The 26,413-nt window shown below is 46.0% G+C and overlaps 1 protein-coding gene across 4 annotated transcripts in view; it reads left to right on the top strand.

Moving 5' to 3' along the window:
* SMARCA4 (SWI/SNF related BAF chromatin remodeling complex subunit ATPase 4) overlaps positions 1-26,413 on the top strand; it is a 648,210-nt gene that overhangs the window by 117,785 nt on the left and 504,012 nt on the right. For all 4 annotated transcript variants that reach the window (XM_069604251.1, XM_069604249.1, XM_069604250.1 and 1 more), the window contains exons 7-11: positions 7,251-7,377; positions 14,108-14,281; positions 16,468-16,641; positions 24,361-24,528; positions 24,797-24,847. In XM_069604251.1, coding sequence (XP_069460352.1) covers positions 7,251-7,377; positions 14,108-14,281; positions 16,468-16,641; positions 24,361-24,528; positions 24,797-24,847 — 694 coding nt within the window. The remainder of the gene's footprint in view (positions 1-7,250; positions 7,378-14,107; positions 14,282-16,467; positions 16,642-24,360; positions 24,529-24,796; positions 24,848-26,413) is intronic.

The raw sequence follows: 26,413 nt of genomic DNA, 5'->3' as shown, positions 1-26,413 counted from the left end.
GAGACAAAGGACACTTATACGTCAACCCAGCAAAAAGAACCAATGGACTAGGCAGGTCCTTTTCATTTAAGGCTTTCCTCAAATGGAACGAGCTGCCTATGAACTTAAAAACTGAAACAAACTACTTGTGCTTCAGGAAGAAACTGAAGACCCTCTTTAAATAAAGATACCGCACCAAAATGCTTAGAACCTGAAAACTAACCACCTTTTCGTCGTCGCGTCACTAAGTCCTCTGTCTCTTTGTAATGCGCTCTGATGCCTGCGGGCTGCAGCGCTATATAAACGCGTAAATAAAATAAAAAATAAGTGCATCAAAGCTACTGACTGTGTCCATTGACTTTGGTTGTCCGGGAACCCTAAAGGCACTCCTCAGAACCTACTGGCTTAGGCAATATTTGTTTGCTCATAGGTTATATTTTCTGACACTATTATTGCTGGGATAAAAGCTTACCTGCCTCCCTTTAGGAGATTGTAATTGTTTTACAAACTGTTGAAAGTATGTACTAAATCTTATTCTAACCTTGCCTTCCTTTAACATCTTAATAACTGAATTGGTAACTGAAATAAGTGCAATACTGACCTTTCCTGAAGTCACTCGTGCTGGACCATGTTAGCATAAGAAAAGTCTTTACCAATTTTTATTGTCCTTTAAAAACTGAATCCTAACTTTGATTGAATATTACTAGTGGATGAAGCTTTTTAAACCATGTTTATTTAAACCTTGTGTATATTATAAATATTTATAGATAACTGTGTAAGTGTTACTTGGCTACCTGTACTTACTGATTTTAATTGTACAGCTCTACAGCTCACATTACCCCTCTTAAGATGAGCCTGGCTGCTCAGCCACACTAACAACTTGTGTAGTAGAGGCCTATATTAAAAGGTGGGTTACATAAAATACAAGAAGATAAGTCTTGTGTAGTCCTCACCAGTTTGACTGCACTAATGCTTACCTAACACTCAGGGGTTTGAGCTGATACAGATGCAAGAGAAAGACATAAGATATAGCCTTTCTCTAGGTCCAGGTTACCAAAAGAGGCAAAGGAGGGGTTCATGTCTGCTGTGCTAGTTTCACCTTTGATTGGGTCACTTCTGTTTTAGTAGTAGCATGGAACGGAGCAGGCGGTTTCCCCACTACTCAATCCCTGCTCTCCTGCAGAGCAGTAGTCCTTTCGTAATATCACCCTTAGTGAATTTGAAAGCAACCCTTATTCCTTTTCTCTTGAGTGCCACCTTGGTTTATTTAGTATGTGGATCTTTGAAGTCTGTGGCCTGCTTTTGTGTGTGTTTGCAGTATTTCTGGCGGTTACCTCTTCTGCCGCTCCTCTGGGAGGAGGTCAAGGTTCCACTGATTGAATGATACACCTCTAAAGCCATTGGTAAAACAATTGGATTTCTTGTTGTGTGCAATTTTTGTATCGAAGGATGTTGGATAATATTTGTTTTCTGGAAATATACTTTGAATGCATTGTGTCCTCCAACGTATTCCACATCTTTGACATGTAATGTCCACAGCTGTGCACTTCCGGAAACATTTTCAGCCGAAGGCATCCTGCATCAAGAACGTCGGGCCGATGTCCCTGGAAGGCCTCCGTCGAGGGCAACGTCACCGGATGTTATAAATGGGACGCACAGCACCCGTAGCCTCAGTTCTGTTTTTTCCGCTAACGTGTTGGTTCGTGTTAATCGACGCGCCTTGTGTGTTCATCGTTACAATGTCTTTCTCTTTGACCCCTCTGACTCTGCGGTCTGGCTTCAAGACCTGCCGGGACCGCAAGTCCAAGATGTCGCTCAACGACTCGCACCGCATTTGTTTGTGGTGCCTGGGCGAGTCGCACGACACAGACGATTGCTCGAAATGTCAGTCGCTGACTGCCAAGGCCTTGCAGGAGCGGAAGGGGAAGCTTCAGGCAGGTGGGGGCTCTAAGCCTGTTAAGTCCCGAAAGTCCAAATCCAAGTTCAAGGGGGTTTCCACCAACGGCTAAAGGGGTGACTCTCAGCGTCGGAAGGAGTCCCAGGGATCTCGGTCCCGTAGTGGTTCCCGCCATTCTTCTTCCTCGTCCAGGCACTCTAGGAAGCGCCTTCCCAGTCTTCCTCGGAGGATGGTGCCTGGAGGAAGGAAGCGTGCCCAACGAAGTCCTCGACTCCGGAGGAATGGGCGGCGTTTAAAGAAAAAATGTTAGTGATTTTTTTCAATCGCAGGGCACGGGTCCGGTCGCGCCTTCTAACGAACCCAGCCAGGATCTGTCTTGTACCGTGGCTTGCACGCCTTTGGGCTCGGGTGCGCGACTCACATCGGGAGCCTTCGAGGTCCCGTACGGACAAGGATTCGAAAAGTCACAAGAGACGTGTCTCGGTCCTTGTCTCTAGCGAGACCGGAGCTACCTACTGAGGGCTCGATGTCGAGTTGGTCGGTGTTGTGTCCGTCCGACTCAGACGTTGACGCTTTACCAAAGTACCCGCCCACGGCGCAGTTGGCACCTGTGTCGACGACGAAGCCTTCGGCGCTCACAACGTCGAGGTTGTCAACGCTCTCTGCGTCAAAGCCTTCAGTGCTGTTGGTGCCACTGGGGATTTTTTCTCAATTTGCCTTGGGAGTACCCGTATCTCGTGGATCCTCCAAGGATGGCTGCTGGGAAGTCTGTGCGGCCTGTTTTGGCCTCCAGGGCCACCTCTGTCACCAGGCCTGGGTTTCAACCCCCTCTTGATGACATTTATGAAGAGGAAGAAAGGTCTGAATTTGAGGACCCTGGTGAACTTGATGAAGCTCCACTTTTTTCTGGAGACAGTCAGTTGGAGGAGTTGAGGCAGTGGGATGGACACTTCCCCAGAAGTGGAATCTGGTAGGCCTGAGCCTGGGGCTCATGCAGAGTCGTCATACAGGAGGCTCATGGCGAGGGTCTCGGAATATCTGGGTTGGTCCAGTCCTCCTGAAGACTTTGTGAAGGATGATCCAACCGACCTCTTAGATCAAGGTCCGTCCTCTGACCCGGTTTTACCATTTCATCTCACCTTGCAGAAAAGGGTGGCAGCTGCTTGGCAGTCCACGGACTTTCTTCCGGCTGTTAATAAATCTTTGACTAAGAAATACCACCCTTCCGTTCGTGACCCCAGCTATTTATCTACTCACCCCACTCCTGAGAGTTTGATGGTTCAGGTGGCTACGGCCACCTCGAGGCAGGCGGCGTACCCTACTTCCCTCCGGATAGGAACGACAAGCGCTTTGACGATTGGGCCCGGAAAGGTATTTTCTGCTGGGAGAATGGCATTGAAATCTGCCAACTTCACTTGTGCCTTGGCAAGGCTCTCACACACTCTGTGGAACTGTGTTTCGTTAGTGGCTGAGCATATTCCCGAGGGGAAAGAAAGGGATGGGTTCCTTGCTCTCGTGCAGGATGGCAAGGATGGCATGTGCGAATCCCTTCAGTCGGGTTTGGATACGGCCGACAGTGTTAGCCAATCCATGGCTGCGAGCACCATTATACGCAGATTTGCGTGGTTGCGGAAGTCAGGTTTTGCTCCGGATGTGCAGGCCCGATATCTCAACATGCCCTTTGATGGCGCACATTTGTTTGGCAGCAAGGCTGACAAGAGCCTTGAGAGGTTGCAGACCTCGAAAGCTGCGGCTAAATCTTTGAGCGCATCTGTGTGTCAACCTCCGCCTTTTCATCCTAGGGGACAGAAATAGAGGGGAGGTTCTTTTCGTTACTACTCCTCCTTTGGTAGAACGAGAGGGGCCGCCAGTCAAAGGGGCCAGTGAAAAAGTACCCGTGGTGGTCGGGGAAATCGTGGTGCCAAAGCCGTTCAGGCAGCTGCCTCTTGGGAAGTGGCTGTGGCAGTGTCTGAAGGCGTGTCTGAAGGCAAATAGTCATGAGGCCATGCCCCATGGTTCGCCGGTTGGGGGCAGACTGTCTCAGCATCTCGAAGAGTGACGAGCCTTTACTTCAGATGCGTGGGTTCTGGATACCCTAGCCCACGGCTACTGCCTTCCCTTCCTTCAGTGGCCTCACGACAATCCACCGGGGAAACTCTTTGAACCTTCCGGATCCGCTCCTTGCGCAGGAGATCTTGTCCCTGCTGGAGAAAGGCGCTATAGAACTGGTGCCTGTAGCGGAGAGGAACATAGGATGGTATTCCCTTTATTTTTTGATCCCAAACAAAGACTGGGGATTGAGACCCATCATGGAATTGCGTTGGTTGAACAAACTTCTCCGGAAGGACAAGTTCAAAATGGTCACTCTTTCTCAAGTCCTCCATGCCCTTCAACTTCAGGATTGGTTGGTGTCTCTGGACCTCAAGGATGCTTACTTTCATGTGCCGATCCATCCACAGCACAAAGTACCTGAGGTTTGCGGCTGGCGACTCACACTCTGTTTCTGGTCCTGCCATTCAGATTGACCTCCGCCTGAGGGTCTTCACCAAGCTGGTGGTGGTGGCAGCGTACCTCAGGCGAGGGGGGGGGGATTCACGTCTACCCCTACCTGGACGACTGGCTGTCCCTGGCGCGCTCTCCCGAGCAAGCGTTGGATCACCTCGATCTCACCTGCCGCACCCTCCATAAACTGGGCTTCTCCCTGAACTTCAAGAAGTCTCTGCCACCTTCCCAACAGCTCCAATACATCGGGGCTGTGTTAGACACGTCCTTGGAAGTGTTCGCCTCCCAAGGTAAGGGCTCATCACATTGTGCAGATGGTGGACCAGTTTCAACATGCCCAGAGTCTCCCAGCCTTCGAATTATTAAGGTTGCTCGGCCTCATGGCATCCTGCGTTTTTTCTGGTGCCAGAGGCCAGGCTGCGGATGAGATCCCTGCAATGGTTTCTCAAGATGCAGTGGTCACAGTGCTCAGGCAAGATGTCGGATCCCGTTCAGATTACACTCTCGGTCTCCCAGGATCTTCTGTGGTGGGCCAACAAAGGGAACCTGATGAGGGGGGGGAACCGTTTTGGCAACCTGTAGTGACGAATGCTTCCCTCACAGGATGGGGCAAATCATGCCAACGATTTGACTACCAGCGGTCGTTGGTCTCTGTCGGAGTCCAAACTCCACATCAATCTGTTAGAGCTCAGCGCCATCAGGCTAGCCATGTGTGGGGGGAAGAGTGTCCTGATCATGACGGACAACGAAGTGGCCATGCATTACCTCAACAAAAAAGGGGTATAGGGTCACTCCCGTTGTGCAGAGAGGCGATGCAGCTCTGGTTTTGGGCCATCTGGCAAGAAATTTCGATCTCAGCAGTTCATCTGTTTCGGAGACGAAAATGCAGCAGTGGGGGCTCTGAGCAGGCAGAGCACGAGTGAGAGTTGCCTCAGGAAGTCCTTCAGTAGATCTTCGCCCTTTGGGGAGCCCCGCAAGTGGTTATCTTCGCCACAAGTGTCAACCAGAAGTGCTTCTGCTCAAGGGAATTTCCCCCAAGAGGAGCTTTAGGAGACGCGCTTGTGGTGAATTGGTCATTCCCACTGTTGTACACGTTTCCTCCAGTCCCGTCATTCCTCAAGTGTTGCAGAGGTTACGGAGGTTCAGTTTCCACATGATCCTCATTGCTCCAGGTTGGGCCAGGAGAGCGTGATACCCGGACCTTCTAGAAATGTCCATCTGCCCTCCACGCCGTTTTCCCTACTGAGAAGATCTGGACCATTGTGGGGGGGGGGGAAGCAGTGTCGGGTTCTCCATCCAGAGGTCAAGACTCTCAACCTTCAAGCTTGGTATCTGAAAGGTTGAGGTATAAGGATTGGGACCTCCCGGATGACGTGATGGAGGTGTTGCTTTCGGCCAGGCGGCCTACAACAAAATCCCTATACCGTTGGCGCAAGTTCTGCGACTGGTGCAGAGGTCACAACGTTGATCCTTTTCAGTGCTCCATTCCTATGGTTTTGTCTTTCTTACTTTCTTTGGCCCACAGGGGCCTTCAAGTGGGTACCATTAAGGGTTACCTGGCGGCGCTGTCCATCTTTAAGCGCTCGTCTGAAGAATGTTCTTACTTTAAGATTCCTTTGATTTCTCCGTTTCTTAAAGGACTGACTAATGTGTTCCCACATCCGCTTTCCAGGTGCCGGTTTGGGATTTGAATTTTGTTTTGAAATTTGTCATGGGTGATGCGTTTGAACCTTTGCACTCTCGTCCTTTGAGATTACTGTTCTTGGTTGCGGTTACTTCCGCTTGCAGAGTTAGTGAATTGTAGGCACTTTCATGTAAGGCACCCTTACTGTGTTTCACAAGGACCGGGTTGTACGTCCCTCTTTTCTACCTAACGTAGTTTCTGAATATCATTTGAGTCGAAAGGCGGTCCTTCCATCTTTCTACCCTCCTCCTCATTCTGGTAAGGAAGAGGATCGACTCAATCGGTTGGATCCTAGGACAGCTCTGAGCTTTTACATTTCTAGGATGTCCAGGGTCAGAATGGATGATCAACTCTTTGTAGGATATGCTGGACACCGTTTGGGCCAGGTTGGTACCAACCAGACCTTGTCCAGGTGGATTATCCCCACCATTACGGAGTGTTACCGATTGGCGGGTAAGGACCGTCCTGAAGGGTTGCAAGCTCATTCCATTAGGGGCGTGTCTACTTCCACAGCCCTCCGGCGGGGGGTTCTTATTAGGAATATTTGTGATGCAGCCACATGGGCTTCAATCCACACCTTTGTTAAACATTACTCCCTGGATACAATCCATGGTCAGGATATGGCCTTTGGGAAGGCGGTTCTTTATTCCGCAATCTAACTGGGTACTCTAAATTCTTTTCCCTCCTCCACTGGTACTGCTTTGGGAGTCTGTCAAAGATGTGGAATACGTTGGAGGAACATCCAGTCGAAAGAATGTTACCAGTTGGTAAGTTACTTGTTCTTCTAAACTTGACTGTTAGTGGTTTATCTACTGAGCTATCTTATCAAACATCTGTGTGAGATCTGAACTAGATTTATGGTTTGGTTTGTTCAAGAGCTTTTGTACTGTGACAAATCACCACAATGGTGATCTCTGAATGCTGATGGATGTCGTATTGTGTCCCCACAAAGATTTAGAGGGAGAGGGTGGCTTAGGATTGTGACGGGAGGAGGGTAGTGGTGAGGGATTCGGTTGGCAAGTATTTGAAAAAGCTTGCAAGTCCTGTTAGGTGCAGGCCTTTATGTCAATGTTGGAGCAGGATAATTCTAGTTTTGCAAATAACCATGAAGGCTGATTGTTGTATTTCTTCCCTAAGTCAAAATGGTGTATTTTGTGTGTGTGTTTATCTGGTGTTCTTTTACTGCAGGCTACAAGCTCGAATTGCACATCGAATCCAAGAACTTGAAAACCTTCCTGGCTCTTTGGCTGGTGATTTGCGTACCAAAGCGACTATTGAACTGAAAGCCCTGAGACTGCTCAATTTCCAGAGGCAGGTAGGTTAATGGTGACCGGTTCAGGGCCGATGGATGAGACCGCCTACCTTTTTGTGCCAGGTAGATCTCGCTCTTACATTGTCTTGTTGGTGAGCAGGGCCGGAGTGTTCTTTAAGGGAAGGTTGAGGAATCCTATTTTTTAGACAGGTGGGTAATGTGATCTCCCGTCCACAACTAGCCTGTAGGCCAGTTAACTGAGGCAGTACAAGACACTCTTAATATATGGCTCTACCACCTTTGTTCAGGGTAGCGTAGAGCAAGCAGCCAGGCTTATGTTAGGAGGGAGAGAGGGTTGTAGAATCAGTACAAATGAAATTGTAACATGGTTTATTTAAATATAAGTAGGCCCAGATAAATCTTCGGGGAAATACGTAATATGACATTATATGTAATCACAATTATAAAAACAACACTATGCTTGAAGGTACACAGACCAAAGTATAAGCCTTATTTGGAACGCCCAACAGTAGTTCTATGGTAGTGAAACCTTTTCATACACATTAAGTATAGGTCTCACCTATTCTTGGGGAGTAAAAACCAATGGTTACTTTCAGATTACATTCAGTAATTCAAGGGTAGTAGACCCTACCAATTGTACCATGACCCTCAGTCAAAACACACAATCAGTCAACTGGACAATATACGTTGTGTGAATAGTGGAAGGCTTATTCTAGGTACAGTAAAAAACCTATAACTACTTTTGTGATAAGTCCTACTAGGTGAGTAAAACCTAAGGATGTAATATTCAATTATAGGTGCTTTTGAGATCAGTGAAACATAGATTGAGATATGCAGTAACTCTTGTAACTTATTTACGGATGGCACACAGCTAACTCAAGGCAATAAAACCCATATACTTTTTCAAGGCGCTATCAGCAAATTGGGGCAGGTATAAACCTAAGACACTTTTTGTTTCTGTCTAAAACGGACCAGGGAAAGTAAAACCCAATGTTACCCTTTATGAATGACTCAGTTATTCTAGGTAGGTAAAACCTAATGTGGACTTATTTTGGACAGGCTAACAGCAAGTCAGGGGAAGCAAGACCCAGTTGGGGAACACACCTACAATTATGCTAACAGGAATAATTAAGTGAAACCAACAACTTTACTTTTGTGAAGAGGCACAACCAAATAACAGGTGAGTAATATACCCTTGCATCTTTCTGTTAGAATTGCAAAACAGCTTCTAAGGAAAGAAAGATATTACATACTTTTCAGAATAGTGCAACCCACATTCAAGGTAAGTAAGAATGTTTTTGTTAGGGAGAATGTTCCGTTTAGTGCTAAATTCCACCCACCTTCGAGACCTCCAGCTCTTTTGCTGAACTTTGGGACTCTGTACTTTTAATTCTATGGGTTTTATGTGTTCCTTTTGACTTTGAAGTCTGACAAACTCCATAGGCATCATCCGTTGCATTGTGACACACAGCACCTTCAGTGCAGTGGCACAGGGAAGTCTCTTGGATTTCCCAAAGGTTTAAATACCTTCTCTTGGTGAAACTGTTTCCAAGAGCAGTGAAGTGAAAATGAAGTTACTCACCGTAATGACGAACATACTCTTAGTCCCCTTTCCTCCATACCGTATGGGCATCCCTCGCGAGGGACGGGAGACAAAACCTTTTTCTACAGAACAATCTTCTTCACCTTTACATTTAGAGGCGTGCGGGGTGCGCCCCTGGGAGTATGCGCTCACCTGACTCCGCCCACCGGCGCCACTCCTCAGTCCCCATTGACGCGTCAACAATATTGAGAATTGCCTAATGACACCAGTATAATTAGGGGGGAAGGATGGTGAGATGTATGGTGGAAAGAGGACTATGGACTAAGAGTACCTTGGTCACTACGGTGAGTAACTATTAATTACTCTTACGTCCGGTCCCCTATACTCCATACTGTATGGGCGATTACAACTGAACGTGGCCCCAAGGTGGAGAGGCGACACTCCTTAAGAAAACAGGTTTCTTAGAACCGCCTTTGGAACATTGAGGTCCCACTCAGGGTGTGGGTTCTTTAGAGGCGGATAGAGTCTGTGGAGGCACGCCAGATGTTGCTTGACCACCGGGTTGGAAGAGAAGAGGCCCTACTCCGAATTCCTATAAACCCCTATGGCTGCCAGATAGGTGCGGCATGTGTCCACCTGTACACCAGAGGGGCTCAAATGTGCAGAGAAGGAGAGCATGTCGTCCAAGGTGCACCTAAAACGGTCGATCCCCTTAGAGTCGGCCCAATGGCATTTACTCCTATATTGGCTCCTAGTAGCCTTGGATGATCTCTAGGTTAGCTTGAGAGAGGTTCAACAACCTACTCAGGAACTACGCTGCGAGGGCTAGTTTGTGGAGTACCCTGCCCCCCCCGCCCCCTGCTGGACCAGGAGAGGAGCCGGGCCCAGCGGGAGGTGAATGGGTGGCTTGTCTGATTGGCTGAGTAGCTCGGAGACCCATGGTCTCGCCGGCCACCACGGAGCTATCAAAAGATTCCTTTATCTTGCGGATCACTCTGTGGACCAGGGGTGTGGGTGGGAAGGCGTATGGCGTCAGGTCGTTCCACCGTATCTGGAATGCGTCGCCCAGGGAGCTAGAGCCCTGCCCTTCCCAGGAGGTGAACTGCTGGCATTTCCTGTTGTCCCGGGAGGCAAACCGATCCACTTGGGGATGCCCCGACCTGAGGAAGATCTCCTTCAGTACCAGGTTGTTCAATTGCCACTTGTAATTGTCTGCCTCCGGTCTGCTGAGCCTGTCCGCCTCCAGGTTGGGCTCCCCAGGAGGTGGACTGCGGTGAGTGTTAGGGAGAATTCTCATAAATGTGCTAATTCCCTCTACCTCCGAGCCCTCCAGCTCTTTTGCTAAACTTTGGGGCTTTGAACTTTTTAATTCTGTTTTGTTTTCTGTGTATTTCTTTTGGTTATGGAGTTTTAGACAACTACATAGGCATCATCTTTTCATGTGTGTTACACAGCACCCTCAGTGCAGTGACACAAGGATGACTTTTGGACTTCCAAAAGGTTTAACTACCTTTTCTGGGATGAAGTACTGTTCTCCAGAGAATGTAAAGTGACATTTTTCCAAATTCCTAGACCCAGCACACACTATCTTACAATAGAGTGCTGGAGGGGTTACCTAGTATACGCAATGTCTAAATACTCATGTAGCAGTCAAATGATACCCTTTCCTATCGAAATGGCTGATGGCATAGGTTTTCCAACGAACTACTGTGATGTTTCCCGACCGCGAACACCGGTAGCTAAAAATTGCAGGAGCCATGCTTTTCAAGATGGCGCCTTAAGCACCTTTGTTTAAACCGGTCCCGGTCTTCTTTTTTCGCCGTTTCCTTTAGGAAAGGTCCTTCTGGAGTTTGTCTCTGCGCACCAAACCAGGGTTTGGTCACTTTGTTTGTATGCCTTTGGCGGGCTTCTGGACTGAAGACCGCCTCTGGCGCCTGAGTGTCTGGAGTGGGCCGGAAGTGAGGGAGGTGCCCACAACTCCCTGTGCTTGGTCTCCTTGGTCCAGGAGTTGCAGCAGCCGTCCTCTTCCAGCTCGTCTTCGGTTCTTTTTTGTTCCAGTGGTCGACTCTGCCTTCCAAGCCAAGAGAATCGCCTTTTATCCAGTTTCCTCCCATTCTTTCCATCCTAGCTGCCACTCACCCAGCATGGTGGCTGTCCTTGCCGGACAGTCAGCCAGCCAATCGCGCCGGAGTGCATTTGGGTCTCCTAGAAGACTAAGCACAGGGAGTTTCGGGCACCTCCCTCACTCCCTGCCCACCCCAGACACTCGGGCGCCAGAGGCGGTCTTCAGTCCTGAAGCCTGCCAAAGGCATAGGAACAAAGGGACCAAACCTGGTTTGGCGCTTAGAGACAAACTCTAGAAGGACCTTTCCAAAAAGAAATGGCAAAAAACACCCACGACTGAGGCCCAGGAACAACGGGATCTGCAGGAACTACAACCGGAACAGAAGCCAGCTGGAATCATTTCTTCAGACCTAAGGTACTGTGAACTAAGGGGTACTTACCTGTTGGGTGTGTAGCTTGCTTGCTCTCACTTGAGACTTGCATAGGCTGCCCTTTGTAGAGTTGCTTGCAGCTTCGCCCTTCACAGGCTTCCCAGCTTGTGGCCCAACAATGATTTAGTTTACAACAATATTTTGTACCTTTTACCTACCTTCAAGAAGTGCCTCAGCGCCCCATGACTTTGCTCAATTGACACTGGCTCTCCTGGCTCCCTGAAGACTCTTCTAACCTCTGATTTTGTGTTTTAACCATCCCTCCAAAAAGTGACACATACCTTACTTGTATACTTGGGAATGGGTTAATCTACATTGCATTGGGGGGGTATCAAAAGTGCTTACCTGTTTGAGAAACCTGTTAACCATTGTTTCCTTCTCTAACCTTTTTCTTTTTGCACTACTTCAGTATTACCATTTAAGTGTGAAAAGTGATATATTAATGTCCACAGTGCCTAACTATTGAAGTCACCTCGGGGTGTAGGATAATCTGTGTGCCATCCCAAAAGGATATCTACCTACTTTATTGAACTGAAGGAGTGTATTTTGAAGTGTATTTTTATTGTTGCCAATTGCTCCTTTCTGAAGAAGGCTTATTTTAAAACAAATTATTTGATCAAGAAACCTTGAGTATAAGTGCTATTTCAATACTTGTCACTGTGAAACTTTGCAACCCTAGAGCTTAAATTGCCCCCCCTTAGTTTATTATTTATAGAAAGCACCTAACCATGAGGTATCTGGGCGCTTAAGCATAGAGAACTTGCTATAGATGCATAGGAGTGCAGAATAATTAGGACCTGGTTACAGAGAGGTCAGTGTGATAAAGGCAACAGCAAGGCATGTGGCCTGACAGACAGATCAGGTTACAAAGTGGTCAGTGTGGCATGAACAAGCAGTCCTAGTTAGAGTGGTCAGTAAGACTACAGCATAGCAAGTGGTTACCAGTAAGGGCAGGTCGCAAGGATGCGTTAGGCTGGGGATAAGAGCGCCCCAGGCTGATGAGCAATAATATTAAGTAGAACAGTAGATATGATACAAACATGAGTGGAGATGAGAGCAAAGTGGTGATTACGCAGTGGTTTGCCTATGAGGTGAACATAAAGTGATTTAATAGTGATAAGAAAACAATGTTTAGTTGGTTCAAGTGTGGCAGGAAACGGAGAGATGAGCTAGTGTTGCTAGGCAAAGAGCCATTCTTTCATTTTGGATCTAAAAGTCCAAAAAGATGGTGCGGCTCTAATGGCTGTGCGGAGGGAGTTTGGCTGCTAACACTGGGAGGCTCGACTCACAACCCCCCTGCTGTTTTCAGTTTATACTGGTATATTGAGGCAGTGTAGGTAGGAAGGTCTGGTGGGTCTGGTAGATTGGTGCCTTGAGAATCTGTCTGATATTGGGGGGGGGGGCTATGTTGGCCAGGCATTTGTGTGTGATGACGAGTGTGCAGAGTTTGATTCTGTCGCGTATTGGTAACCAGTGTGAGTCTCGCCTGGTGGTCAAGCTAGGACTATAGCGTGGTATGTTCACGTCACGGCAAAGAGCGTTATTCTGGAGAACTTGTAATCTAGTCAGACAAAATCCAGGCCCTGGCTAACATGAGGAAACTGTTTGTGGACAGAAAGGGTTTGCAGGCATTGATTAATTTGTTTGTGTATACTGTGGTGGAGGCTGTGGAGTTTACCTGTTTTTTGATGGAGAGGGTGGAATCTAAGTAGACGCCAAGGGTTTTAACCTATGAGGCGACTTTGATAATGTTAAAGGATTTGTACCAGTGGTCGAGTTTAAGACAAATCAAGAGTTCTGTCTTGTCGTCATGTAGGCAGAGGCTGTGTGTAGCTTCGTTTAGCTTTTCGGAATCTTTCATAGCAACCAGTGAGTGTAAAGATTGCAAAATTTGTGTAGGTGACACCCAGTTTATCAAGACAATCAAAGATAAGTTTTGTAAAAATATTATAAAGCGTAGGTGAAACACAGGATCCTTCAGGGACTCTGCAGTGGATGGGAACTGGCTCAACAGCTGCAGTAGGTGCAACAACCCTAGTTGTTCTATTTGTGAGGAAGGATTGGATCCAACTGGCAGCATTTGGCGAAAATGCTGCTGCAGTGGAGAGGTGTTCAGTCAGGATTTGATGGTCAACAAGGTCAAACGCTGCTGATAAGTCCAACAGGAGCAGGATGGCCAGGTTGCCCTTGTCTTTGGCTTTATCTTGAGATAAGCCTGGCTGCTCAGTCACTCTACCAATTTGTGAGGTACAGACTTATACCAAAGGTTGGATTACCAATTGCCAAGAGGACAAGGCTGGTGTAATCTCCCACAGGGTTACTACATACAATCTTGCCTAACAGCGTGTTAGTCGGAGTGGGTGGGGCGTGGCCCAAGAGGTAGAAGCCCTTTGATAGGCGCTCGCAAGTGACCATTAAGCATTGTTCTACTTTACACATCCACAATAAATTAATAAAACCATATGTGGGATTCAGTCTTTTCTATTTGAGTCTGCTAGTTGATGCCAAATGCTTTCTTGGCTTTTACTGGAGTGAACTTGCGCCTACTGGAAAGTTGATTGTGACAGCCTGCTGTTGGAGCACTATGTCTGCCCGTTGGACCTACCTTGGTATTCTCTGTATGAGGATGTCACCCCTGAACTGTTGAATGCATGACTTCTGAGTTTGTAATTCCTTTTAACCTCTTACCTGCATTTACCGCCTCATGAAGCTCTGCCTTTTCTGTCCTCCCAAGCTTCGACAAGAGGTGGTGGTCTGCATGCGGCGGGATACAGCTCTGGAGACTGCCTTGAATGCCAAGGCTTACAAACGCAGCAAGCGCCAGTCACTTCGTGAGGCCCGCATCACTGAGAAGCTGGAAAAGCAGCAGAAGGTTGAGCAGGAGCGCAAGCGTAGGCAGAAGCACCAGGTGAGGCGTGGCCTGCTTTAATGTAGAGTCGCTGGCTGCTGCTACGGCTGGATTGGGTCATGTGTAATTGTACTCTCATTGGGAATGGCAAGTCATTCAGCGAATAGTATAAATATTATCAATCAATATTTGATTGAAATCCGTCAAACACATAAACAACACACAATTACAATCCATAAATGTAATTCCCTTGAAATTCCACACGGATACAAACCATCATATTACATTGCATGTAAAATACAAAAAAAAAAGTCCAATATTACCACATATCATAAGTCACAGTAGGCTTTCAGCAACAGCCATTAAATGACAAGGTCCGATGAACATGACTCAAGCATCAGAAAAAAGTTAAGACCGAAAAGTAGCCTGATATTACCATTCATCTAACTGCCTCTTCCTGAGATGCAAAGCACTTTTCAAAAACGAGAGCAACGTCCACGCTGTCAAAACAGTGTTAGCGCCCGTGAGGAACAGGATAGCAGGCCTATAGTTTTGGTTGTTACCCTCCCTTAGGGCTGGTAGTAAAGTTATTAGTCTAATCCCACTGTACCCCGGACAAAACAAGAGCAGTTGAGCCAAGTCTTCTTTTATGTGGCCACACAGTGGGCACCCTGCCGAAGCCGGGTAATCACTCCAATGAACTGTTCCCCCCCCCAGGAGAAGACAGTCAATCCTTCCACGTGTGATTAACCAGCGGTCTTTCCTAGTAGTGCCTCAAAATAGGTACGGTTGCATCTCTTTTGCCCGGCTGATCACCACATGCTCTTTATCTGAATTGGTCACATGCTCCTGAAAGATTCTCTTCATTGCAAAAACTTCCCCCAATAAGCATTTATAGCTTCTCAGCTGCATTTTGTTTAAAAGTGCAACTGGGGGTGAAAGGGCTCTTATGTTGGCCTCTACTAATGCTTTATCAATATAGTCAAGCCATGGAATTCTTCCCCGGCCAGCCCTGGCCATTACGGACCTGATTATAAAATGGCAGTGAGGCATATTCATTCGCCCATAGCCTCACCCAGCAACTTATCGGGGCCAACGCCCACTGGTCCTCCCAAAATTCCATCCCCTACTCTCTGTGGGTAGAGATGCAGGGAGAGGATTCGGGGAGCCCCAGTAGTCTCCTGGGGAACAGTTTCTCTTTCACTTGGAGTTCATGAACCTTTTCAAAACCCCATAGCGGAGCACCATACAAAGTGACAGCCTTCGATTGATTTTAAGCATGGCATCCAGCGATTGGCCCTCACAACGAGAGAGAAAGCGGGAAGTTGTTGGGTCAGTTTAGCTGATTGTTTTTTAAATGCGCCTTCCCTGTAAGGGAGTCAGAGAATCTGATCCCAAGGTAATCAAACCCCTTCACCCGTGGAATGATTTCTCCACTATGTAACATAGGCTGCATTTTCTTCCCAAAATAAATATTATTGTAGTTAATAATGTAACTATTCGGATTTCCACGCAATTTTTTAAATTTATTTTGTCATTTTTATAGCGCACCAAACCAAGAGGCATCAAGGCGCTGGTTACAGAAAGCGTGGTTTAGGAGATGAGAAATGCAGGGAAAATGCATATGATACAGTCCAAGGCAGTAAACCTAGGAAGACTTAGGGACATAATGTGTCGTTGACAGATGGTTAGGTACTAGCTGTGTTGCAGGTCTTGTGAGCAGAGCAACATTTTGAGGGATTTCCCCAGAATGTCCAGAAAGAAGTTTCGGCTCTAAGCGATGGTGTGAGTGTGTTCCAATGTTTAGCTGCCACCGACTGGGAAGCTGCGGCCCCCTGCTCTTTCCAGATTGAATCTGGGGTTGGTGAGGCGGTGTTGGTGGGCGGCCCTAGTGGGTCACTTTTTATCTTGTTGTATTTCTGGAACTGCATCCTGTTATTACTGTTACATTTCTTCTCTTATAGTTGGTATAGGGATGTTAAGTGAGAGTTACAAACTAGTCAAGACTGTTGACTCCAGCTTTTTGTCAGGATTGGGACTTAGATGTGCATAAATTAAAGCTGGAAGCTAACCTAGTTTAACCAATGTTTCACATGCCATTATCCCTACACATTTCTGCATGTCTGGTGTTTTGTTACGGTTTACTTCTTACCTGCTGTGTACTCATTGATTTTGTATTTTTGCGCAGCATTTCCTTTGAAGAGCTAATCAAAAAACTTTCTGTCTTGTTTGCTTTTCCATCTCAGGAATACCTCAACAGCATCCTGCAGCACGCCAAGGACTTCAAGGAGTACCATAGGTCGATGACGGGCAAAATGCAGAAGGTCACCAAAGCGGTTGCCACGTACCATGCCAACACAGAGCGAGAACAGAAGAAGGAGAATGAACGCATTGAGAAGGAGCGCATGAGGCGTCTGATGGTGAGATGTCCTTCCCGAATTGAAAGAACCGTGATGAGAGTTTAACATGCCTGGTTCCTTTTGATGGATGCTTGGTCTGGGGACATTCCCTTGCGCCAACACAGATTATTATATGTTTGTACATTGTTCATGTCTTGGTTACAAATGCCCATTTTTTCAAATGCATTTAGTGGAAGAATCTAACCTCCACCCTCTTAATGTGCCTCCCCCCCACCCCCAAGTGTCTCCCCATGGCCAGCCAGGTTGATTTTAAGGTTCTGATTGATGTAAAGCGTACTGGAATTGTCTCAACTACTAGAACGTAAATAAAGTAGTTCTCTGTGGTGAGTTTTGAGAAGCTACCCTTAGTGGATCATATAAAGGTTTACCACAAAAGTGAAACCAAATTCTCACTTGGTAACAAGGCTGAGCAGTTAGACTTTGACTAAGGAGATCAGGGTTTGGTGTAAAGTATGCACGTCTTTATCAACTGAACCCAGAGGCCCTTTTACTCAAGGTAACATCCCATACTTTTGGATGGGACAGAGAATAACATCTCAAACTAAACAAGACCGACTCAGGAAGTTAGAAAATGACTCTGTTTTAATATCAGTTGTCTAAAACAGGGAGTACAACGGACATCAACGGATGTCGCACAGCATAATCTCGAAGCATCATGTGAAAAAACATCCTTGTATAGCAAAAACGTGTCATAAGTGACGTCATACTAAGTGGCAAACTGAGAAAACCTACGTGGGATTATGATAGGCTTAAGGGGAACGTCTAAGTAGACTTTCTATATGGGATAGTATTGTGATTGGATCTCTTCAGTCAGGTGGGCACTCATGCTCTTCCCATAGTGCAAGTCATAGTGCAAGTCATTCTGAACAGTTAAGTACACAGAATACTACTGGCTCTCAAACTATAAGGCCCTTCATTACACAGCGTTTTAAATTGGTTGGCACGCTTGTACCTTTCTGGAACATTCGAGACTCTAGCAGCACGTAAACTGGTACCCCAGGTTCTGGTGGGTGAACTTTACTGTATCTCCCAAACCAAATTAGCCTGCCATCTCTCATCACTCATGCCCTCTGCCAGTCACATTGTCTTTGAACTTGGCTTTGCAGTAGCTTCTTGGCTCTGGAAATATAGGGGAGTGCAAGCACTCGCTATCTCTGGTCTGGTGCACCATGCTAGTCTATTTTCATCCTCCGCTCACGTGATTGAGACCGTAAATTTGCTCGTATTCTAGGATTTAATCGTTTTTAATGAAGAAACTTGGCACTCCTGGTGTTCTCTTTGTAACTTAACAAGTAATGCCTCGGCTTCTCACGTTTTACTATTATTCGCAGCTAATAACCAGTTCTTGGCTGCTTCCAGTCTTTGGCATCAAGACAGCCAACCTCTTTGATCTTGCTTTGAATTCGTGCCTATTTCTTGCTGCGACACACATAGCTTTCAATCCATCTTCTTCAATGGAGACTTGCTTACTAAATTGTATCATCGAATATCCTGAACTCTATATACATACGTATTTTGGTGGCACCGCCTGCAGTCTATATACTATGTATAGCAAGCCTTATGATTACTTAGACTACTTGCATTACAGCATTTGTACAATTGTAAAATGACTTGTGTTTCCTACAGTGCTCTTAACAAGTGCAATATTTATTCTGCTCATGTTAGGCTAAGTTTGATTGCAGTACCCTCTGGGAACACTACAAACAACTATGACTACAGGTATAGGCAACCCTAGCTTTGTTATAAGCTTGTACTACACAGTTTTGGTAGCGTGTTGAGCAGCCAGGCTTATCTCAAGAGAGGAAATGTGAGCTGTAGTGGAGTTACACAAAGATTCACGGTTACAGGTATCAAAATCTCTTGCACTCAAGTTTTCTTGCATAAACAATTATTAATTTATTAGTCAGTTATAAACCCTTCTTCAGAAGGGAGCAATGTAATAGAAACACACAAATATATACTTCAGTACTGTACACTGAGTTTCTGAATTAGACAAGACCCTTTTGGGATGGCCCACAGTCACAACCTACACCCACAGGTGACTTCAGTAACAAGGGTTCTGTGGACATTAATATCTTGCTGTTGGCATTCAGAACACTCTTTAAAAGTTGGTCAAAGGCAAAGATTATTACAACACAAGAGATCACAGTTATTCCTTAAGCAGTGCAGATACTTTTAGAGTTCACTAGAAGAGTTATTTAATTCAATAGGCTAAGGCAAAGTCAACGGGCAAAAGTCTTGGATAGGATAAAGCACTTCTGGGTAAGTAAATGGAAAAGTCTTTGCACAAGTTCTTAGGAGTATTTGATGAAAAGAATAATAAAATGTAGGGCCACAAGCTGATTAGACTTGTGAATTGTGGAAGTTACAAGCACTTCTACAGTAAGAGGTAAGTTTTCTTAGACTTGTTTTACAGTACCTTGGTAAAGAAGAAAAGATGCAGCTGATGACTTCTGTTCCTGTGCAGTTCTGCAGGTCTCACTGTTCCTGGGCCTCAGTCGTGGGGACAAGAGGGAGGACATCGGGGGACTCCTGCACTGGGCAGCCAAAACTCGCAACTGGCAAACTTCACTTTCAGTGGCTGTTTTGCTTTCGCCTACCGCAAATAGCAACAACGCGGTTCCTGGCTGTCAAGGTGGACTGTCCTTGCTTTTGGCGTCCCACACTCTGCTGAGGGGGCTCAGGCTTGGTCAGTCCCGTTTCGTGGGAGTCCAGAGGATCTTCCAAAAGCTTTAGCCCATCTTAAAAGTAACACACACAATCTGGTGACCCTTTCCCTGACTATACCGTTCCCTGCAGCAACTCCGAGGAAATTCAACCAGCTTTGGAGTTGATTGATCCCACTAACTCAAAGGGAGAAGTCGTCCTTGCAGGGGCTTCTCTGTCGATGCAAATTTGGCAAGTTGGCACAGCAGCAGGGCTTCACCGGACAAACCTATGGTCCAAGAGTTGCAGCAGGCGTCCTCTTCAAGCTCTTCTTCGGTTCCTTCATCCAGTGGTCGACTCTGCCTTCCGAGCCAAAAGACCTGCCTTTTTATTCAGTTCTCTCCCATTAATTCCAGCCTAGCTGTCACTCACCCAGCAGGGTGGCTGTCATTGCCGGAAAGTCAACCAGCCAATCACGCCAGAGTGCATTCTTGCCCACCCCAGACACTCAGACGCCAGGGGTGGACTTCAGACTTTGTTCGTGAAGCCTGCCAAAGGCTCACGAACAAAGGGACCAAACCTGGTTTGGCATGCAGAGTTAAACACCAGAAGGACCTTTCCACAAAGCAACAGTGAAAAAAGATGACCAGAGTCTGTTTCTACAGAGGGGTCCTGGGCGCCATATTGAAAAACATGGGGGGGCCCCCCGATTTTTTTAGCTACCGGTGTTCGCAGTGGGGAAAATTCATGGTAATTCGTTATAAAACCACTGCCAGCAGCCATTTTAATAGGAAAGGGTAGCTTTTGACTGCTACAAGTGTGTTTAGACATAGGTATACTAAGTATCCCCTCCAGCACTCTAAAGGAAGATAGTTTGTGCTGGGTCTATGAATTTAAAAAGACTAGTAAAGTAATTTTAACTTTACATTCTCTGGGGAACCGTAGTTCATCCAAGAGAAGGTAATAAAACCTTGGGCAGTCCAAAGGACATCCCTGTGCCACTGCACTAAAGGTGCTGTGTGACACAACAATGAAAAGATGATGCCTATGGAGTTCTCTAAAACTCCATAATCAAAGAACACGAGAGTAAAACACACATCAAAATACATGAAAGAGTGGGGAAAAAGGCTCACACTCACCAGGTAAAAAAATCAAGTTCTCAAAATCCAGCAAAGTTGCTGGGGGTCTCTAAGGTGAAGGGAATAAAAACATTTATGAGAATTCTTCCTAACAACTAGTAAAGCCAATTTCACTTTACTTACTCTGGGAAACAGTAGTATTTCCCAGACAAGGTATTTAAACCTTGGGAAATCTAAAAGTCTTCCCTGTGCCACTGCACTGAAGGTGCTGTGTGACGCAATGAAAATGATGGTGCCTATAGCCGAAAAAAACAAACGCAGAAAACAGTCCCAAAGTTCAGCAAAAGAGCTGGGAGCCTCTAAGGTAGAGAGGAATTGGCACATTTCTGAGAATTCTCCCTAACAGTTCGTGAAAGTCTTCTCGGTTCGGCACTTCGCCATCAGATTCGATATCACCTATGCATTCTTTTTCGATCATCCTTCTCCTTGCATTACTCTCTTTCTGTGACATCAGCAGCTCCTTCTTTTCATATCTTCACACTTCAAGCGCTCTCAGGAGACTATCAGCCTTTCAGGGGTATTTCTCATAAGGTCTTCTCAACGGATACCTCATCTCAAAAACTCTTTGTTGTATGGGTACCATTACTGGCATTGCACATATTGCAATTTCCAGTTTCCAGCATTTAGGCAAAATGAGGGCGGGACTTCCTGTTGAGGCATTTGGCTGCTCCTCTACACAACGCAGATGCATTAATTCAAAATACGAAAAGGTAAGGGAAACAATATTTACACTTATAAAATCCCAGTTGAGTATCTAAAATGGGAAACAGACCACACGTTAAAATGTACAAAGTTAAAATACTGTTGCAGTGGAACCTGAAGTATGTTACACACCTTTTCACAGCCCTTAAAATGTATAAATGAGGTCACAGTACCTACATTTCTCATTCCTAATCTAAGAATACGTTTTTCCCAATTTTCAAGGCAAGTGTAGCTACTTTGGGGACTTTGAGTTATTTGATAGTTCTCCCCTAGGGAATAAGGGTCTCAATGTGGTAGACCGTAAGTGACCCAGTGAGTATGATTCTAAATGGTTCCTGCAAGGGAAAGGGACAGCTACCCATGCCAGACATCCACTGGGACCGTTTACCGGATTGCCATGCCCACGTTTCACTACCAAAGCCAAGGCAGAGAGAGCTACAAAATGGTTAGGTAAACCAGCCCCTCCAATCCTGATTGGAACGAACAGTGACCCCAGTTAAGTCAGGGCCATTGGGCACAACTGCTCTCACTGTAGGCTCTGGTATTAGTAGACCTGGGGTCAAAGGTGCAAAGTGATTGACAGCTGGGTCTGACGATGTGGAAGTTGCCGCCTCTGTTCGTGCCCTAACTGTTCCGAAGATCACCAGGCTGGACTCAGGATGAAGATCTGTCACTCCACATTGTTGGGAAACGCAATAAAAATATAGTGATACTGCACTGGGTCTGCAGGTGCGATGACTAGGCACTTGGTCTCCAAGAAGGCATCTCTTCTTGGCATAGAGCAAAGGCAGCAGAGCAGCAATTTCCTGGGTCCAGGCAACTGATGCACTGCACGTTTCACAGTAACCAGGCAACAGGAGAGGCCCAGAGATGGTGGGTGCTAGCTAAAGGCCCACTTCAGAACTCCAGGAGGTTGACCCCTGCCGCTGCATGACTTTGAATTAGTTAGGCCCACAAGTTCAAGGTCAATTGAAGAACAGGGTTTGTCTTGCGGTAGATGTCTTTTGCTGCCACTCATGCTTTGGATCTTTGGCTGCAGTGGTTCACTGGTGAATGGCTCTAGGTTCTCTCCAGATATACTGGTCATTGGCTGGAGGGTCCAGCAACCAACAAATTCTTGGTGATTGTCTAAACATGTACTGCCAGATCGGGTGCAACTATGGCTTCCCACAGTCTAAGATAAGCAGGGGGGGCTGTCTGCAGCCTGTTTACCTAGCTTGGAAATGTTTCACACACACAAGGCTACTTGCTGGGCTTTGGCCAGAGCCTGAATAGAGATTGCCCATATATGCCCACATTCCAAAAGGACAGTGATACACAAAGATAGGGCTTAAACAACATGCCCAGCCACTTTGAGCATGTGTAAAACGAAAGGTTGCAGAGGAGTACACCTAAGAAGGTAACCATGTAGGGATTACTGCCATCAGCCTGTTTAGGCCACATGTAGTGTGAGAAGAATACAGGTGAGCAAAAAAGCATGGGAAAACAAGGTCTCTGAAACTCTATTCTCCTTAAGGGGGTGGGGGGCAGGGCCCTCATCTCCCAGTAGATTGAGCACTGAGAAGTGGTCCACAGTTGAAGTGAGTTAAATCAGGGATTGAGGTTTAAGAAAGCCTTGCTCCCAAAAATCTGGTTGATCATCAAATATTCAACATTGATGCCAAGGTTTTGAGTACCTTTTTGAAGTAGATGGGGGTGGGGTGGGGGGGTTGTGCGGGGGTGACTGCACAAAGAACAATCTTTTTATCATGTATTCCATATAATATGATTATCCTGCAAAAGCTCTCATCTCTTCCACTGCCTATCCAGTTTCCACCTGACCCTCTCCACTACTCTTATTCAGCTAGAAACCTTGACATCTGTCATCTGACCCTTCTTACACCTTCTCTGCTTTCATCTCCAAAACTGGAACAGCAGCTCGCCTCAACCTCCTACATTTTAGAAAAATCAGCCACCTCCTTCCTTTTAGCACTGCCACGCACCTCTTAACCACTCTTGTCTTCTTTAAACTGGACTACTGTGCGAGCATCCTCCTTGGTCTCCCCACCTATGCTTTCTGTTCTCTCGACAAGATCATTAACTTTGCTACCAGGGCTGTTTGAACTCCCTAACTTTACACCTACTTCCTTGTACCATCAACAGTCTGGATGGCTGACTATGCAAAACAGAGCCAGATTTAAAGGTCTTCTCCTGGTTCACAAATCTATCCACGGTATGACACCACTTTATCCAACTCTAAAAGCCTTCTCGTAATCTCAGCTCTTCCTTCTTGACTATCCTTGTGGCACTTTGCCCCATAACGCTTTGCATTCTCTCTATTCTTGCTCCATTCGCATGAAATTCTCTTCCCCCAGACATCTGAATAACCACACACACAGATTTATTAAAAAAACAAAAAACCCATCTCCTCGCCTCCAAATTATCCTCTTAACCCATCTCTCATCTGCCTGCTAGCTAACATTTGTTCCTCACATCTAACCTGCCTCTGTCCCTCACTTCCTCTGCCACCACTCTATCACTTCACCCATCATGGTCACAATCTGAGCGCAGCTGGCCGTACCACCTACCTGCACTTACAAATGTCCAATGTTGGTTGTCCTTAATCTATGTATGTTCACCCATGTACCGTCCCTGGTGACTGTTGCATTTACTCCTCCACAGCCTGTTCAGAATGTACCTCAAGCTCACCCCATTGTAATAAATTCACTGCTTCCTGTCAAATCTGATTTCTTATTTGTTTTGTGTCCTTTTGTGATGAACAGAGCATTGTTCCTCCAGTATATACATGCTTGAAATATTTCTTTTAGGAGAAAGGGATGATCCTCCTCCTACTGAGGTACTTCCCTATGCAGTACTCTGGGCCGTGATTGGACCCCAATCATTGATCACTTACATAATCTCACCTCTTACAACAGGCCTAGTAAGAAAACGGGTTGGCTAGAAAGTTGAACTGATGGCTCCACCTGCCCCCTGTTTTCTATGTCTTGCGTGAAAAAAGTATAAACCCCTTTTTCATGTTCCATTTCTTTCTCACTTTGCCAAGTAGCAGCTACTTATTCATTAAATAAGCACCCTATATTTATTTTCAATTTTTCAAACTGGGCCTGTGAGCACAGTAATGTACATTTAGCACATGCAGGCATCTGGTCACCTTTTGTACATGCTCTGTAAACTACTATGCTCTACTAATACTCCTGGCAAGAGGGTAACTTTGATTTATTTCTTTCCATAGGCTGAAGATGAAGAGGGGTACCGAAAACTCATTGACCAGAAAAAGGACAAGCGGCTGGCCTATCTCCTGCAGCAGACTGACGAATATGTGGCCAATCTAACGGAGCTGGTGCGGCAGCACAAGGCTGCCCAGGTGTTGAAGGACAAGAAGAAGAAAAAGAAAAAGAAGGTTACTCTGCATGTTTATTCAGACTGTGGAACAGTGTGTTTCACAGTGACCTGCATGCATCAAAACAGCTTCCCCTGATTGAAGACTAAACCTGCAAACAAACTAAATAAAAAATAGGTTGTGCCATACTCTAGCCTCTCATATGATCTCTGCTTCAGCACAACCTAAGTTGTATAGGAAGCGCTTCTGAGCTGTGACCTCTGCACCGGCACTTGGATCTCCATGCTTCTGTTCTTGGACATTACAGTATGTACTTTTTCTGTTTCAGAAGCCTGAGAATGTAGAAGGAGTTCCTGCATCTATTGGGCCAGATGGAGAAGTAAGTACTGAAGGTCTTGCTCTTACTGCTTTAAACATGTGTATTATCCCATTACATCATATTGTCCCATGAAGAAAATAGTGTGGGTATTGTAAGGGTGTAGAAGCTGGAGACTGACACACAGGTGGCATGTTTGGGGTTTTATTAAAGAATAAAGCAAGAAAAAGCCTGTCTTTCCCTATTCCTAAAATGGGCCGGGGGATGGGAGAAATGCTTCCCTGCCTCAACTAAAGATAAGATGTCTGTCAGGATGTCTTGTCAACTCAAAGTGCCCACCGTCCGTTGTCCATAAAAACCTACTTCTGTCCCTTACACTAGATGTTAGGCAAGATTGTATGCAGTACCCTTTGGGTGCACTACAACAATCCTGACCTCCTGGTAATAGGGATCCAACCTTCGGTATAAGTTTGTACTACACAGGTTGGTCGCGTAATTGGGCAGCCAGGCTTATCTCAAGAGGGGTCGATGGGAGTTGCACAGAGAGTCACAGTGACAAGTATTCAAATAAACTCTTACACACAAGGTTTCTTTATTAAACAATTATTAATGTATTCAACAGTCAGAAGGGGGCAATATAATAGTAACACACTGTTAGGGAGAATTCTCAAAAATATGCTAATTCCCTTCACCTTAGAGACCCCCAGCAACTTTGCTGGATTTTGAGGACTTGATTTGTTTTACCTGAAGAGAGTTTGACCCTTTTTCCCACTCTCATGTATTTTGATATGTTTTACCACTGTGTTTTCTTGGTTATGGAGTCAAACCAACTCCATAGGCATCATCTTTTGCAATTGTGTGTCGCAGCACCTTCAGTGCAGTGACATAAACACTGTTTCCCAGAGTAAGTAAAGTGAAATTGACTTTACTAGTAGACCCAGCACACCCTATCTTGAGTGCTGGAGGGGTTACTTGGTGTCCCCTGTGTCTAGATACTCATGTAGCAGTCAAATTCTACCTTTTCCTCTCAGAATGGCTGGTGGCAGTGGTTTTACAAAAAACTACCATAATTTTTCCCGACCGCGAACACCGGTAGCTAAAAATCGCGGGAACCATGTTTTTCAAGATTGCGCCTAAGCCCCTTTGTTTAAACAGATACCGGCCTTCTTTTTGTCACCATTTGTTTTTGGAAAGGTCCTTCTAGAGTTTGTCTCTGCGAACAAAGGGACCAAACCTGGTTTGGCGAGTAAATCTCAAGAAGGACCTTTCCAACAAGAAATGGCGAAAAAAGAAGACCTGGGCCATTTTGACAAGATGGGCACCCAGGGTGGTTTTACTGCAGCTGCAATTGCAGCCTGCGGTAAAAACACGCAATGGTAGTAAAAAGTAAACCACTGCCACCAGTCATTAATTGTAGAAAGGGTAACATAAAAATGTTACATGAGAAACTAGACAAAGAGGATACTAAGTAACCCCACCAGCACCCTATTGTAAGATAGTGTGTGCTGGGTCTAGAAAGTTACAACGTGTAATTAATGTCAATTTCACTTCAATGCTCTTTGGAAACAGTAGTTTCACCAAGAGAATGTATTTAAACGTTTGGGAAATCTAAGAGACTTCCCTGGGCCA

This window comes from Ambystoma mexicanum, chromosome 3q (assembly GCF_040938575.1).
Source record: "Ambystoma mexicanum isolate Mex_15411 chromosome 3q, UKY_AmexF1_1, whole genome shotgun sequence".
In the NCBI taxonomy this organism is placed as follows: Eukaryota; Metazoa; Chordata; class Amphibia; order Caudata; family Ambystomatidae; genus Ambystoma; species Ambystoma mexicanum.
The sequence above is the reverse complement of the archived record's forward strand: the minus strand, read 5'-3'. Positions and strand labels throughout refer to the sequence as shown.